The following is a 15501-nucleotide window of genomic DNA, read 5'->3' on the forward strand; positions in this document are numbered from 1 at the left end:
TCAATAAATAGCTCTACCATTGATCCTGTCTGCCTGCTGTCTCCTGCGTGGGTCTACCTGCTCTGCTCTTTCTCTGTGACAGTAAGCCAGTTGGTCTGTTGGTCCAACGGTTTTGTGCAGAGAGAATTAACAGCTACTGAATAGACTTCTATGAAATTAGTAAGAGACATTCATGGTCTCTGGAGGACAGATACAATGACCTCTGTCTTTTCAACTAGTGCCATCAACAAGTAACTCGTCTAAAACAAATTTCCATCGGTCTCAAGTGTATTCTGAACTTATTGCTCACATAGCTTGCTAACATGCTAAACATTACACTAACGTGCAAAATATAAGTGTGTTGGATTGCTAACAAGCCAACATATTAAACATTATGGTAACATTTTTAGGGGTTTTCCTATAAATTTCTGGACAATTTACAGTGAAGAACTATATACCAATTAAAAGGACAGTGGAAACAAAGTCTCCTTGAAAGAACAATTAATTTAAATGAATAATGAATTATAGTTTAATATACAGTATACTGAATGAATATACTGTATATTAAATAAACATTTCACAGCAAAAGAGTTTTTTATTTTTATGTATTCTTGTTTGGTTCACTTCATGGATTATCCCTTTAAGCACTTAAAATACAATTTGTTACCGTATGTGTTAACATGTTGATATGTAGAAAAACTTGCACCTACATTACAATCAATCAATCAATCAATCAATTTTTATTTATATAGCGACATATCACAACAGAAGTCATCTCAAGGCACTTTTCACATAGTGCAGGTCAAGACCGTACTCTTTAATTTACAGAGACCCAACAATTCCCCCATGAGCAAGCACTTGGCGACAGCGGTAAGGAAAAACTCCCCTTTAACGGGTAGAAACCTCAAGCAGACCCCGGCTCTTGGTGGGCGGCCATCTGCTTTGACCGGTTGGGTTGGGTACAATGATTCCTGGTATCACAGGCTATATATACAGAAAATATATATTAGTGGTTCACCTTGCTTTTCTAAAAGTTGAAAAAAAACTTGTAAATTTTGTTTTTAAAGTGTTCATTGACTTGTTGTTGATTGTAGTCTTCCTTTCTTTTGTCAGTTTAGAATGACCAAAATGAGATCTAGTGTCAATTTAGAGTCTCCAATCAACCTAACCTGCATGTTTTTGGAACTGGGACCTAGAGTAAACCGACGCAGACACGTCAGTTTACATGTGATAGGGTAGGCATGTGATGGTGACATCACCTCTATCCCTCTATATTTCCTGAGTGAAAACCATCAAGCAAGGTGTTGTGCTAAAAACTTTCACAGAGCAATTCAGCCCTTGTCATTGTCAACTCTGATGCAACAGCAGAACGTTCTCTTCATCCAGGAACAGAAGCGCTTGAAGCAGTTCTTCTTCTTCTTCTGTTCAAGTGCTGCATCATCTGAAAATCAAAAGCATGTTAAATCTTCACCCGTTCTCGCTGGAATGAATAACAATGTGAAAGGTCTTATCAATTCAGACACAACTGGAGGTGACCATTTGCTACCAGATATGATGCCAGTGGGCTCCGTGTTGTCCTGGTACATGTTACAGTCCTCGGGTACATAGAGTGGGGGAGGGGGCTTACATTCAACCCTCCTGGAGGACTCCACTGGAGTATTTTTAGAAAGGTAATCCAATGGGCTAAATACACACACACAGTTAATATGTTATTCCTGATATGTCATGATGTACACATGGTCTCTAATCTGCTTTAATGATGGCCTAAGTTATCCATCTGTCTCTTCTGATGACTGACAAATCTGAGGAAATTATCTCACCAAGCCTCACTCTGCTGACCACTGTCCTCATCCCATTTGGGTGGTGCAGGCCGAACCAAGATAACACCTGGAGGTATTGTTGGTGAAACTGATCCATCGGATCCACTCGTGCTGTGGAATTATAACACATGAATCAATCCATGGTACAACAGACAGCTGTCTAGGAACTCATCTGTCTATTATTTTCCATAGAAAAGTGATAAATGAAAAACTGCTTTGTGTCAGATTTTGTTAATGATAATAATCCTGGACATGACCAGAGAAAATAGTCTTACCAAGTTTCATACTCCCATTCCTTTTCCTCATCCCAAGACAAACTGTAAGAAGTTCGGAATGGAGATGATGATCCTGGGTTTTCACTTATGCTGTTGAATGAAGACAGGTTCAGCTACTTTATGGTGCAATTGAAGCAAATTAAAGGCTAATGACCATAAACCCAACCACTACAACCGTTGTCGAATTTTGTTGATGATAATATTTAATTTAAAAAACTGACATGACCAGAGAAAATAGTCTTACCAGGTTTCATACTTCCATTCCCCTTCCTCTTCCCATGACAGGCCGGAAGCAGTTGGTGGAGGTTGAACAAAGATAATACCCGGTGGTAATGTTGTTATTCCAAGGGTTCCATCTACACTGCTGGATTAAGATGGGCACAATTGAATTCTAATTGCTTAAATTACATCACTGTTTAAACCCAGTCAATAGCACAGATTCACGCCAAATTTTGTAAATCGTGCCCCAACACTACGGCATCTGATCTTGTCCTGCTAAGATGAAATGAGGGTTTTAATCTAATGACATAGCAGCTGTAGAGAGAAATTGATGAGTCAAAACCTACCTCTCATCAACCTTGCTCTCCTTGGTCTTATTAAGCTGGCTGGTTCCTGGTTCAGCTGCCCAGCTGGTTCCTGATTCAGCTGCCTGGCTGGTTCGTGGTTCAGTTCCCTGACTTGCTCCTGGTTCAGCTGCCTGGCTGTTTTCTGGTTCAGCTGCCTGGCTGGTTCCTGGTTCAGTTCCCTGGATTGTGCCTGGCTCAGCTGCCTGGCTGGTTCCTGGTTCAGTTCCCTGGCTTGTTCCTGGTTCAGCTGCCTGGCTGATTCCTGATTCAGTTCCCTGGCTTATTCCTAGTTCAGCTGCCTGGCTGTTTTCTGGTTCAGCTGCCTGGCTTGTTCCTGGTTCAGTTCCCTGGCTTATTCCTGGTTCAGCTGCCTGGCTGGTTCCTGGTTCAGCTGCCTGGATGTTTCCTGGTTCAGCTGCCTGGCTGGTTCCTGGATCAGCTCCCTGGCTGGTTCCTGGATCAGCTGCCTGGCTGGTACTGGACTCCAAAGTTTCATGGCTGTCAACGGAAAAGTCACACTGTTATATTCAGAAATAATCATCACCAACTGAAACTGATAAATACCCTCACCTTTGATGTCAGTATTAGCCTTAAATTCGACCACTACTCATTTATCTTCACCCCTATCGCCCTGTACGTAACATGGTCTGTCTTTGACTTTGAATCCTGATATATGAACGCTCATTCATACACCGATTCTTCAAGTCCCTCTTAGTCTTCCTCATTGCAATGATTATTCTAGTCACGGCAAACAACCAAATAAGTCCCCTTATAGAAAACAAGCAGACAGCCCTGACCCTCGCCCTAGTAAACCCTCTTTACTACTACCTGTTCCATTACAATAGACTGTATATAAAGATGGACGTAGCAACGTGTGATGTCATCCATTGATTTGCATTGGAGCCGGTTTGGAGCCCAGAGTTCCAGCTTACAGTCGGCACCATCTTTCCCATTTTGAGCCAGGACCTTCCCAATAAGGAGTCTGGAAACACACCCTGCTAACGTGGACTGAAGCTAACGCTTACTTACCTGGAATACTGAGTGATGCAGACTTGTTAGCTAACTAACACGGCAGGTATTGTTATCAATTAACATTAAACTTACTGAAATACTGCAACAATAGTCTGGCTCAGTGCGAGTCCCAGAGCTGGGGAGAGCAGCAGTTGAGCTAACTGTCAATCATAGCTGTCAATCAAAACCCACACAGCAAACATCAAAGCTACTATTTGTCTTTATATCTTACTAACAGAGGTAATAATTTCCAAAATGACCACCAGCACACTTATTAGTGGGCCAGAATTTAGTGATTGAGACCATAATAACTTGTTGAAAAAAATTATTGACTAGTATTTCTGGAGAGAAGTTGATGCTTTTTGAATGGGAATGTATGCAAAGCAGTAATATAAAGCCTTGACTTGCAAACACAAACACTTACTCTGAGCTATGCTTTAGGGTGCCCCTTGTGATGAACGGATGAGCAAGGACTTCACTGGGAGTTATCCTCTCGTTACTATCTAGTCGAAGCATTGCCTTCAGCAGATCGATGCACTCCTTCCTTTCATCAGCCTCCACCATTTTCAGGTTCACCAGGGGCAACTAATGTTGGGAACAAAGGGCAAATTCAACAGCAGTCAAGTCAGCTTTGCTATCAATCAAAGTCTCTCTTCAGCAGCTACAGTACCATCTACTTAAACACCTACTGTTTCCACATCATCCAGGTTGCGAAAATGGTAGGCCCTGTAGGCACCGGGAGGTGTGTATTTGCCCCAGTACTCCTGAGGTCTCTGAAAGAAGGTGAAGTGGTTTTCAGACACTTCTTAATTACTTAATCAGGTTGACTTCTGGGAAATGTTGGAAACTATAAATATATAATCTTAATTAGAGAAGAGAATGTTAAGGATGAGATGACTTTGTGGTCTGAATGTGTGAAAACATTTTGTATTAATACATTCAAATGTGTGAATGTGTAAAAATGTTTGATCAAATTAATTCAAATGTTTGAATGTGTAAAAAATATCTTCACAAATAGATTTAATTTTTGAATCCATGAGGAGATCTGTAGCTGTGCATGACATTTTGTGAACAAATGAAAAAGATTTGCAAAAATGATTTCCGATGTGTGAGTACATAACGAAGATTTGCAAAGGTTTGCAGTTACAAAAAAGGTTTGCAGTTACACATCTATCTGTTTGTGGGTGGAAAAAGTTCACACAGAACTCAATTGCATGTGTGAATCCAAAGTTTACAGCTACGAGTCAAATCTACGAGAACAAATCAAACCTACAAATACAAATACTTTCATCCCACATTTGACACTTCCTCCTGAGTAGCCAATGAGGATGCTCTGAAATGCTAGAGGTGTGTCCGCTGAAGGTGCTGAAAGCATGCCACAACTGAACACCCTATGAGCCTCTGAACTTAACAACGCTCATGCCCAACTCCCATATAAATATACACAATTTAAAATAGGCCTTTTTTGTAGGTGTAAAACAAGCAACATAGATGATATTTTAAAAATAAAGTAACATTAGGAGCCATTGTTTAAATCAGCACTCAGTTTGTAGGTAAATGTGGACTTATATCAGGAAAAATGTTTTTACAAATTCGAATGTATTCATACAAAATGTTTTGACACATTCAGATATGGTGATACACAGCTACAATGCATATGACCCTAATTTTATTCCATACCTTCAGTCTCCAGTGACCGGTAGACCTTTTGACAAAATAGTCCGTTGAATACATCCCAGCACACAGAAGATGGTCTGGGGGAACACCAAGGAGCTCAACTATGCATCGCATCTGGAGACAAAACACAGCATCACATCAAGATATGCAGCAGGATGCAGTCAAAATAATATTAATTATAAACTAGTATAGCACATTTCAAGGTGCAAGTTACTTTAAAGCTGTCAGAGATGCTTCTAAAACATAGACAGCACCCCAAATATACTGCTTCATGTTATATAGGATTACGTAAAAGTTTGTGATTGCTTTATTGGTTAGATTTACTGTTTTCCAGGAAGTCAGAGTTTTGTGACAGTGTCAGTGTCCTGATGTTTTTAAAGGTAGACTGTGGAGTTTTGGCCACTACTAGCTAGGGCTGGGTATTAAACCTAAATGACTTACTGTATCATATTCACTGTTCCCCGGGAAGAGCGCGTCACCGAGCACCATGAACCCCATCACAACACCCAGAGACCACATGTCTATGGCCTCTGAAAATGGGAGTCCTATAATAATTTCTGGAGCCCTGAATACGAAACAAATGTATAATACAGGATGAGAAACACTGCCATATTTTAGCAAATGGCAGAAATATCTTACAAACTGGTAGAATAATGATTCATAATGATGCTCACCTATACTGTGTTGCTTGGTGAGTGCCCCCCTGCTTGGCTATAGAAGTGCGAAAAGCTAATCCAAAGTCAATGAGCTTCACCGTGAGGGGCTGTGCTTCTCGATCCACCAGCATAATATTGTCCAACTTTATGTCTGAATGGATCACTTTAAGAGTCTTCAGTGCATGTAATGCTGTGGCCATCTGCAAGTTCAAAGATCAGTGATGAAATTCACAGAATGCACTAACACTGACAGCTCTTTGTGTTGTGTGTTCTGATGGTACTGTATCCATACCTGTTGGACTACACTCCTGACTTCATGTAAATACAAAGGGATAAAGTCCCTCTGGTAGAATAAGAAGTCCCTTAGGGTCATATCTAGCATCTCGAACACCAGAGCACATCTGTTGTCTCTTAGCAGGAACGAATCAATAAACCTAACAATGTTGCACTCGTCCAGGTTCTTCCACTTGAAGTAGTTCAATAGACTCAACTGTAGATAATGACCATGACAAATTTGATGTTTAGTTGGTATATACACATACACACAAACACACATTACATCATCTCAGACTGATTAACTTAATAAAGTGGCATACTTCATTGCTTAAGCTGCAGCCGTGTTGTGGGATCTTTACAGCAACAGTCTCTTTAGTGTCCCGTTTAATGCATTTCAGCACCTCTCCAAAGCCTCCCTGTCCCAGAAAAGTCAACAGCTTATAGTTGCTGGGTAATGGGTAGAGAGTGCTCATGATGTTGGCTTTGTATTTGTTCCTTTTCATGATGAACTGATTGTCTTGATTGCTAAAAACAAAATGTGACAAAAGAGACGAACAGATTACTTTCATTTGTTATCATCTCATGATAAACACCTCAGTGTTAAACTATCTGTCTGGGGTCTAATCCAAACTAAATACATCCCCACTAGCAGCTGGAACTTCATATTCAATATCAAGCTTTTTATTTTACACACAAATTAAGAGACAGCAGTGAAAGTATTAACCTACACTTTGTACTGACTGATTGAACTGTAGAATACATCCTCTCTTACTTTCAATATGAGTTCAATATAAAAGAAGTAGCCGCACATGGTTAGTGTTAATGTAAACAGATCTTAATGTTGTATATTTCAGTCATCTTTCCTCTTCTGATTCTAAGTTCTCAAACATTTTTCCACATCAAAGAGAAAGAAACAATTGCGTACCTGTATCACGTAAGATTCTCAATCAGTTGAGTTTTTTGGATTCGTCCAGAGGTTGATTTTGTTTGCGTTTCAACTCTTCACGTTGGTCCAAAGTAAAATGTAAACTTGAACACAGAAAATCCTCATATGGGACATGAGTTCTAGAATCTCACTATGGTGTAATATTCTAGAGCTGTGTCATACAACATGGTTCCAAAATATGCAAATGGGCACCAAAAGAACTAGAACCAAATGTACACAGATATACTGTATACAAATAACATATGATCACACTACTCATGTACAATTTTATTTATTGTATTATTTTATCTGTTAACTCAGCCTTGGTTTTAGACCTGTCACAAACCACTTTTGGTTTGGCCCTGATGTTTGAGAATTTTTTCATCCGGCATGTAATGCTTCAAGTGATATACCCCCAGAATAGAGATATAATTTTTTTTTTACCAGACAGCGACTAAATATTATGTGTGTTAGCAGGTAAAAACTTAACCAAAACTAAAACCTGAAAATATTAACAACATTAACACATTTGAAGTATAAACTGTTGCTACATGAAAGCACTGTTCACATATGAAGAACTAACTGACAGCAGAACAAAGCTTGCTAGCTAGCTAAAGGTCCAATGCGTAAGATTTAGTGGCATCTAGCAGTGAGGTTGCAGATTGCAACAAGCGTAATACCCCTCCCCCTCCCCTTCCAAGTTGGTAGGAGAACCTATGGTGGCTGTTAAACTTGCGAAAATACGTCAAAGGTCCTGTCTAGAGCCAGTGTTTGGTTTGGTGATGGGGGACAAAATCCACAGTCCTCCTGTGCAAAAATGCATTTAAAAGTTTATCTGACGCTAAAATTAAGCTTCAGTCGTCCAAATGAGTCAAATCAAGTAGATATCTTTCAACATTAGTCTTTTTAGTGCCAAAGTCTCTCTTTTTGTTACTTTACTTCCACCGCAGCTCAACAGGGAAACACTGTCTGAGGAAACACAAAGAGGGAATTTGATGCTACAAAGACTGTAAATGTGTCAGATATCTACTTGATATGACTAACTCAGACTGCTGAAGCCTCATATAAGCTTCACATCTACTTTTAAATACAGTTTTGCACTAAATGACTGTCTGGACACACTGTGGATTTTGGCCTCCATCACTTACATTGAAAGCACATTTGAAGGGGATCTTTTAACAGCCAATATGAACAGGAAGAATGATTACAGTGAGGAAAACCTCTTTCACGGTTGATAACAACCTGACTGTTGAAATAAATTGTTAACTTATCCTTTAGAGACCAATAAAACAATCTGATGCTGCACCATACAGTTTTGCGAAAGGATTGTTCAAAGATTGCTCATATAAGGTCTTTACCCATCAAGTAAGCGAACGGTCTGGTTGTTTAACAACAACAGTGTATATGATGAGAAATGTTCTTCACTAAACTCACATAAAGATCCCCTCCAGACATGTTTTAAGACATTTTTGTGACTGTCTAATGTCGTTTTATTTGCAGAAAAGTTCACTTACCTTGTTAAAACTCTTAAAATGACAAATTACTCCTTCTCCCTCATTGAAAATCCAAAATCTATGAATATACAAATATTCTTCATTTCAAGTGTTTAACTCACAAGATCTCCTACTTCAATTCTCATGAGCATGTAATATGACATTTTGAGCACGGGAAAAAGATTTTTTGGAAGCACATTCATTATACTTCATATAGAAATATTATTTTCTAATATTCGATGCAAAACTGGACAGTGTACAGAGTTTAAGAGAGGGCAAATTAGTAAAACTGAGTGAGAGTGTGCTTCTACGGCAAAAACACAAATACATTTATTGAGCACTAAATTTTTTGTTTGCTCAAATGAAATAGTTATTTGTTCTTTGTTGTATTGTTTCTGTGGCTCAGGAGGTAGAGCAGGTCGTCCACTAATCAGAAGATCAGCGGTTTGATTCCTGACTCCTCCAGTCTGCATGCCAAAGTGTCCTTGGGCAAGATACTGAACCTCATATTTGCTCCTGATGACTGTGCCATCAGTGTGTGAATGGTTAGTTTCCTCTGATGGGCAGGTTGGGACCTTGCATGGTAGCACCTGTACCCATTCAGCGTATGAATGGGTGAATGTGACTCATAGTGTAAAAGCGCTTTGAATGGTGAGAAGTCTAGAAAGGCGCTATATAAGCACAGTCCATTTACCATTTAATAATTTCTCTACAAAATATCATTTGTACAGAAAATATTTTCCTCTTGTAGTTCAGAATTGAGACAAACATAATGCCATACAACCCTAGTTGGTTTTGTATTGAGTCTCTCACTGAATATTATTATATTAATTCACCACTGATCAGAACCATGTGTTTGAAATACATGATAAATATTTAAAAGTTATGGTGACAGCAGGGAATCTGTGAGCAGTTGTTGACGGTATTTTAAGGAGTATATGAAATTATCACAAACACAGTAAACACTCTTGTTGAATTTATGGGTAAAATAAATCTATTTGATCTATTCTGTTAAGTTGTGTTGTTGGCATTTTTAAGTATAATTCATTTTTCTATTTTGCAGGCATATGCTCATTCAAACCCAGGTTAGAACTAGTATATAGTATGCAATTGGAGAACAGCTTTGGTGTTTGGCTATATAGTTCCTACTCACATCAGTAGATGGCGCCCTCCTGATGGTTAAACTCCTGAAAGACAGAGGAGAAAATGTCCTGATCAGCCTCTGACTAGACAGTTTTGCAAAGAATCAAGCCATCCGATGAGATCCAAATCAAGCAACGTTGTCAAGACAAAAAGCTGGACAACAAAAGGCAGATGCTGAAAATGCTGTGGGCAGCACAAAAACAAAAACCACACACCAAAAAAGCAGACATAAAAAGCACAAAAAGCTTAGAACCAGTGGGTTTGTGGTGAATCACATCCAGATCATGAAAAGTACAGCAGGACTTTTTGCAGGTTTGGGGATGAGATTAAAGAAGAGGAGAGTGATCACAAACCCACTGATTATGTCAAAGATGTTTAGCTGACATATACAAAATCATATAACAAGCACAGGTTTTATTTCAGATGAATTCATGTGGAATGGGGAGGGGGGAGGACACTGCTGTTAGGAGAGGCTGGAGTTGATGGACGTGGCCTACCTCAGCTGCAGAGCTTGCTCCACACATTCCAACAGGCTCCTGCAACAGGAAGACCTGGTGTTTATCTGACTATGGGCCTGAATGGCCGATAACAATGGCAGGGAAGGAACCGGGAGTTGACTTGTATTGGTTTCTGAAGTCCAATAATGATGCTGATATTTGAAATGAGGCTATGGATTGCTGATATATTGTACCAATATTTAAGAATAATTCCAGTTTATTCCTCTCTCAGGTCTCATAGTCTTATCCATCATTTCTATCAGTAATAATAACACTGAACTCATCAAGTTGATAGTGAAATGTATTATACACATATTTACTCTGTTTATCAAACATGGCACCTGTGACCGTTTTCTTTCCATCTCACCAAAAAAATAAGGTCATATACACCACAGGAAATCAAATAAAAGATGATGTAGTCATTAAACATTATATTAACTGTTACTGCTATTAATATCCCTAATTAGTAATAATGCAATAATGCGACAAACACTCTCTCTGTAACTACTACTAGCAATAATGATTACATAACTGTTGGCCCATTATAGCAGTCTAACTTCAAAAGGATCCATCATGTAAATCAAACAGCTTTAATATTCACATTCTCATTTCTGGGTTGTGCGTTAGTGCAACAAATCCTCAAATTTCCTCTCAGCTCACTGTTGACTTATTGTAGAACTCAACACATTTCACAGTTGACTTTCATTTATCAGATTTTTTTTTGCTTGTACAACTCAACAGTGATAAGCTTTTCAATTTTCCATACAAAATGAAGTGAAGAGGAAAACAGGAAGTCTTACGGTGAGTTGTCTTCATCTCCAGACAGACTCCAGTCGTCATCATAAGAGCCCTGCTAAAAGAGGAGCCAAAACACAACATCTGGTCATATTCATGTATACTCATGTATGTCACAAATACTCATGTATGTCACAAATATACATGACAGTCACAAAAATATCAGTGCATTACCATATCAGGATAAGGTTCTGTGACTTTCCTCATCGGGGGCCCAAACTTCACTTGGTCAACTGAAAAGAAAACGTAATCAAAGTGAAATGACTGCTTTATTCACACAGAACAGAGTGTTTTATTAGAGTAAGTCACCAAAGAGCAGGCCAATGTCCTCCCAGACTATTGATTAGCACTCACTCTCAAGTGCATTGATTAGCATTAGCTGTGGCTAGCCACAGGATGCACTCTGCAGCCACACATCACCTATCAAGTCAATAATGAGCTGGCACTATGTTAGACTGGCACACAGCTACAGAGCTCCACACGGTGTAGCTTCTTTAGCTATTTCAAGGTGATGATGGTAATGTGATTATAATGATGCAGCTTTTGTTATTGTTTCATGCACAATAACAAAATGAGGGTTGTCTATAATCCAGATCCAGAATGCAATATTTTTCGATATTAAAGACAAAAGGTTAAAAACTAATTCACATACAATCTGACTTTAACGCCTTAAAGCGACACTATATAAATACACACTACAGCATTTCATTACAATAAAGGACAGTTATTGCTCATTTCTGGTATCCCCTAACTGTTTTACATCACTGTTAATTTCTTCTTAGTGTTTAAATAACATGATAAGACATTTAAAGTCTACCTCCACTCAAAAATGTGTTTTGCTTTTTTGGTTACTACAGTTAGATGTTTGAGCTTCTCTGTGTGGAATGATGTATGTACAGAGTTTGTTTCCAGCTCCATCTGCTGAAGGAGGAAAGTTTCTCTCAGCTCACTTTACATTTCAGTTGAACACGTGAACCTACGAGCATGATTTGTGACATCACAACTAGTTTGGAGCCAATCATGGTACAATGTTCAACTTACACTAGTGTGATGTGAAAACACAAACACTGTGAAGGGACTTTACAGTGAAGTAGGAGATATCTTGTGTCCAGCAGGAAAACTTTTAAAATGAAAAATATTTGCATATTCGTAGATTCTGGAATTTTTAATAAGGGAGAGGAAGTAGATGTCACTTTAAGGTTTTTAACAAGATAAATTGAACTTTTCTTGTGGAAAAAAAAACATATTTGACACAAATTATTATTCAAAGTAGAGTGTTGTAATATATATCCTGCTTTGGTTTCACTGATAACTTGATGTTGATGTGATTAACAGGAGGAAGTGGGTCCTCCTGTAACTATGATAAACTTACGCTATTGGTTAAAAGTTTGACTTTGAAGCACCAGATGAGGAAATTATTCAACCAGAAAGCAGAAGTTGCTGTATCGACTCGGCTCAGTCAGTTCTCATGGTTTTGCTGAATGACTGCATCAATAGATGAAACGTCTTTCCAAATTTTTAAGTTCTGACAAGTTTCTGCAGTTGTTTTCTGTACAGTTTGGCAATGAATGGGAATAAATGAGTCTGATGTTTTAAGAAAATTGTTTTGTCCACCTTCCCAAAAGCCCAAAATAGTATGAAAACTTGAAGAGACTTTTCAATTATTCGATTACAATGATCTCTTGTTGAGTGGTAAAGCAGTTGAGAGCTGATTTGAAAGCTCTGCGCTGTGTTAAAATCTAACCGAAGCCAACAACTTCCCCAACCTCTACTGTAGTGCTGTTTTTTCAGCATGATGCCATGCTGTTGCATTACTATTTTTATTTCCTGTTGCCCTCCACAAACTACCAGTTGTCTTACCTCCCCTGATATTCAATGTGTTTATTGCATTGTTTTGTTCTCCACTTTACCTTTAAGGGATACTTCCACAATTTTTCAAGTGTGTCTTAAAACAACAGTCACGTGTCCATATGAACAGTGAAAGAGGTTTTCCTTGCTGTAATCATGCCTCCTGTTCATACTGTATATTAAAAGATCCCCTTCAAATGTGCTTTCAATGTAAGTGATGGAGGCCAAAATCCACAGTGCGTCCACACAGTCATTTAGTACAAAAATGTATTTAAAAGTTGATGTGAAGCTTGTATGAGTCTTCAGCAGTCTGAGTTAGTCATATCAAGTGGATATCTGACACATTTACAGTCTTTTTAGCATCAAATTCCCTCTTTGTGTGAAGTATAGTAACAAGAAGAGGTACTTTGGCACTAAAAAGACTGTAATGTTGAAAGATATCTACTTGATTTGACTCATTTGGATGCTGAAGCTTCATATTAGCTTCAGATAAACTTTTATATACATTTTTGCACAGAGGGAGGACTGTGGATTTTGTCCCCCATCACTTCCATTGTAAGTGGATTATGAAGGGATCTTCTAATGGTCAGTATGAACAGGAAGAATGATTACAGCAAGAAAAACATGTTTCATTGAAATTGTTTGATACTAGTGCCAATGCAGTACCTGAGCTGCTGTACCAAATACTAAACCATCTTTGTAAAATTGTCTGGAATTGGTCAAACTTTGATATTTTGATTTAAATCTGAAACAGTTTGATCAAAGGGTAAGTGAACAAGATCTGGTTGCACATTTGATGCCAAATTTCAGTAATTCACATTTTCTGATACAGGCACATTTTGGCCAGTACTGAGGTTCACTACCCAGCCTTATTTAGTGGTTATATCAGCCTCCTGAACGTGTTAGCAGCAGTAGCAGTAGTAGTGTTAACCTTCAGCCCATATTTGTCAGACTGACTTGCAGGTGTTATGTGTGCTTGTGGCTTGTCTATGAATAGCGCACTATATGTGTGGGAAATTGAGGTCAACACCACACTCATTTATGATATGGTACTGGGCAGAGTGTGAAGACAGACAATCACACCAGAAAACACTTGCACTACAAGAGGCCGACAGGCAGTGCAGCGATATGAAGTCACTCAGGCCAGAGAGCACATAGAAGTACCACTGTCTGTCACACACCAATGGCATGTTCTCAGTGCCATCCTCTGACGCAGCCTCCGTCCCACATGTATGGATGGGTTATAGGACGAGGGCAGCCATCAGCAGGCTGACTGAGAGGCTTTTGTCCTCAGTCGTATTATGGAGATTACAGCACTGAATACTGGGTTGCAGTGGACAATGAAGCCACTCTTCAGCAAGTACAACCAACATACAGTATATTTAGACATGTGTGCATACAGTCACAAGCACTGCCATCACTGTACTTTCACATACAGTGTTTACACATGTCAGAAACAAACTACAATCCTAATTAATATTTAAGACAAAAGAATACACAAAAATATGAGGAAGATGGAGGACGGAGTTAAAGAAATAGTTCAACATTTTGGGAGATAAGTAGATTGATTATATTTCAGAGAGTTAGATGAAAAGATGTATTTCAATCTCATGTTGGTGTGTTACGAACAAAGCCGGAGGCAGTTAGCCTAGCTTAGCATAAAGACTGGAAGTAGGGGGAAACAGCTAGCCTGGCTCTGTCCAAAGCCGCCACATTAGCAGCTCTGTGAGGCTATACAGTGGTGGTTTGAGCTAACTGCAAACGTCAGCATGCCAACATGCTCACAATGATATTGTTCACATGCTGATATTTAGCAGCTGGACTGTTTACCAAATTCACCATTTAGGGTGCTAGCATGCTAACATTTCCTGCTTTGCACTAAACACAAAGAACAGCTAAGGCTGACATTAATTTGATGTGTATTTGACTTGATGGAGGTACTAGATGAAAAGTCAGGGAATCACCAGAGTTATTACATTTAATCCTGGGGGTGCATCAATGTGTGTATCAAATTTCATGGCAATCCATCCAAAAACAATGGTTCAGACATTTATCTCAAAATCACTAGAGGAAAAGTCAGAGGATCAGTCAGTAGGATTCATCGTCTGGGGAACATGAATGTCTGCACACATGAATGTCAAGGCAATCCTTCCGATAGATGTTTCATATATTTCAGTCTGAACCAAAGGGATGAACCAACCAGCTGACAGATTGACATCTATGGAGCCATGCTGTTGGCCTTACTAAAAATACACCTATCAACACCACCACTGTCTTGCATTTGTTTAATCCATACACAAACAAAAATGTTGAGATTAACATGATGGATCTATTTCCTGACAGGTCATCCATCCGCCCAGCACATCTGTGACGCATCTCCAGCTATGGGGTTGCCAGATTCAGTGGGTGGTCACATGTTTTGGCTTTGGTCGCTGTACAGGCACGGTGGTAACCAACCTGCCAACCTCACTGTGAAGCCAAGGCTCCAAGAAGCTAACCCTAACTCCCCCTGAAACCATAAACTCATTCTTACATTTCTG

General features: G+C 39.1%; 2 protein-coding genes across 6 annotated transcripts in view; both read right to left on the minus strand.

The window, feature by feature from the left end:
* The window catches only part of map4k2 (mitogen-activated protein kinase kinase kinase kinase 2), a 46956-nt gene that overhangs the window by 8306 nt on the left and 23149 nt on the right, over positions 1-15501 (minus strand). Inside the window, exons 14-17 of one of the 4 annotated variants that reach the window (XM_044341233.1) lie at positions 11288-11346; positions 11119-11168; positions 10319-10357; positions 9832-9865 (exon numbers count right to left, since the gene is read on the minus strand). In XM_044341233.1, the coding sequence (XP_044197168.1) occupies positions 9832-9865; positions 10319-10357; positions 11119-11168; positions 11288-11346 (182 nt within the window). Of the gene's footprint in view, positions 1-9831; positions 9866-10318; positions 10358-11118; positions 11172-11287; positions 11347-15501 lie in introns of all 4 variants that reach the window. The other 3 variants (XM_044341232.1, XM_044341235.1, XM_044341234.1) reach the window with 3 other exon arrangements.
* LOC122973585 (homeodomain-interacting protein kinase 1-like) lies at positions 840-7813 on the minus strand. Of its 2 annotated transcripts, none has more exons than XM_044341239.1 (14): positions 7186-7813; positions 6581-6785; positions 6277-6474; positions 6003-6184; positions 5770-5893; positions 5332-5442; positions 4341-4424; positions 4076-4236; positions 2641-3138; positions 2319-2435; positions 2075-2164; positions 1800-1910; positions 1526-1662; positions 840-1420 (listed from the first exon to the last, which is right to left on the minus strand). In XM_044341239.1, the coding sequence occupies exons 2-14, from the start codon at positions 6761-6763 to the stop codon at positions 1311-1313; spliced, it is 2106 nt and encodes a 701-aa protein (XP_044197174.1). In that variant the 5' UTR covers positions 6764-6785; positions 7186-7813; the 3' UTR covers positions 840-1310. The 2 variants fall into 2 exon arrangements, with proteins under 2 accessions (XP_044197174.1, XP_044197173.1); XM_044341238.1 differs by having other exon boundaries at positions 2319-2438; positions 7186-7812.

The sequence above is a fragment of the Thunnus albacares genome, chromosome 22 (genome assembly GCF_914725855.1).
Source record: "Thunnus albacares chromosome 22, fThuAlb1.1, whole genome shotgun sequence".
NCBI classification, from domain to species: Eukaryota; Metazoa; Chordata; class Actinopteri; order Scombriformes; family Scombridae; genus Thunnus; species Thunnus albacares.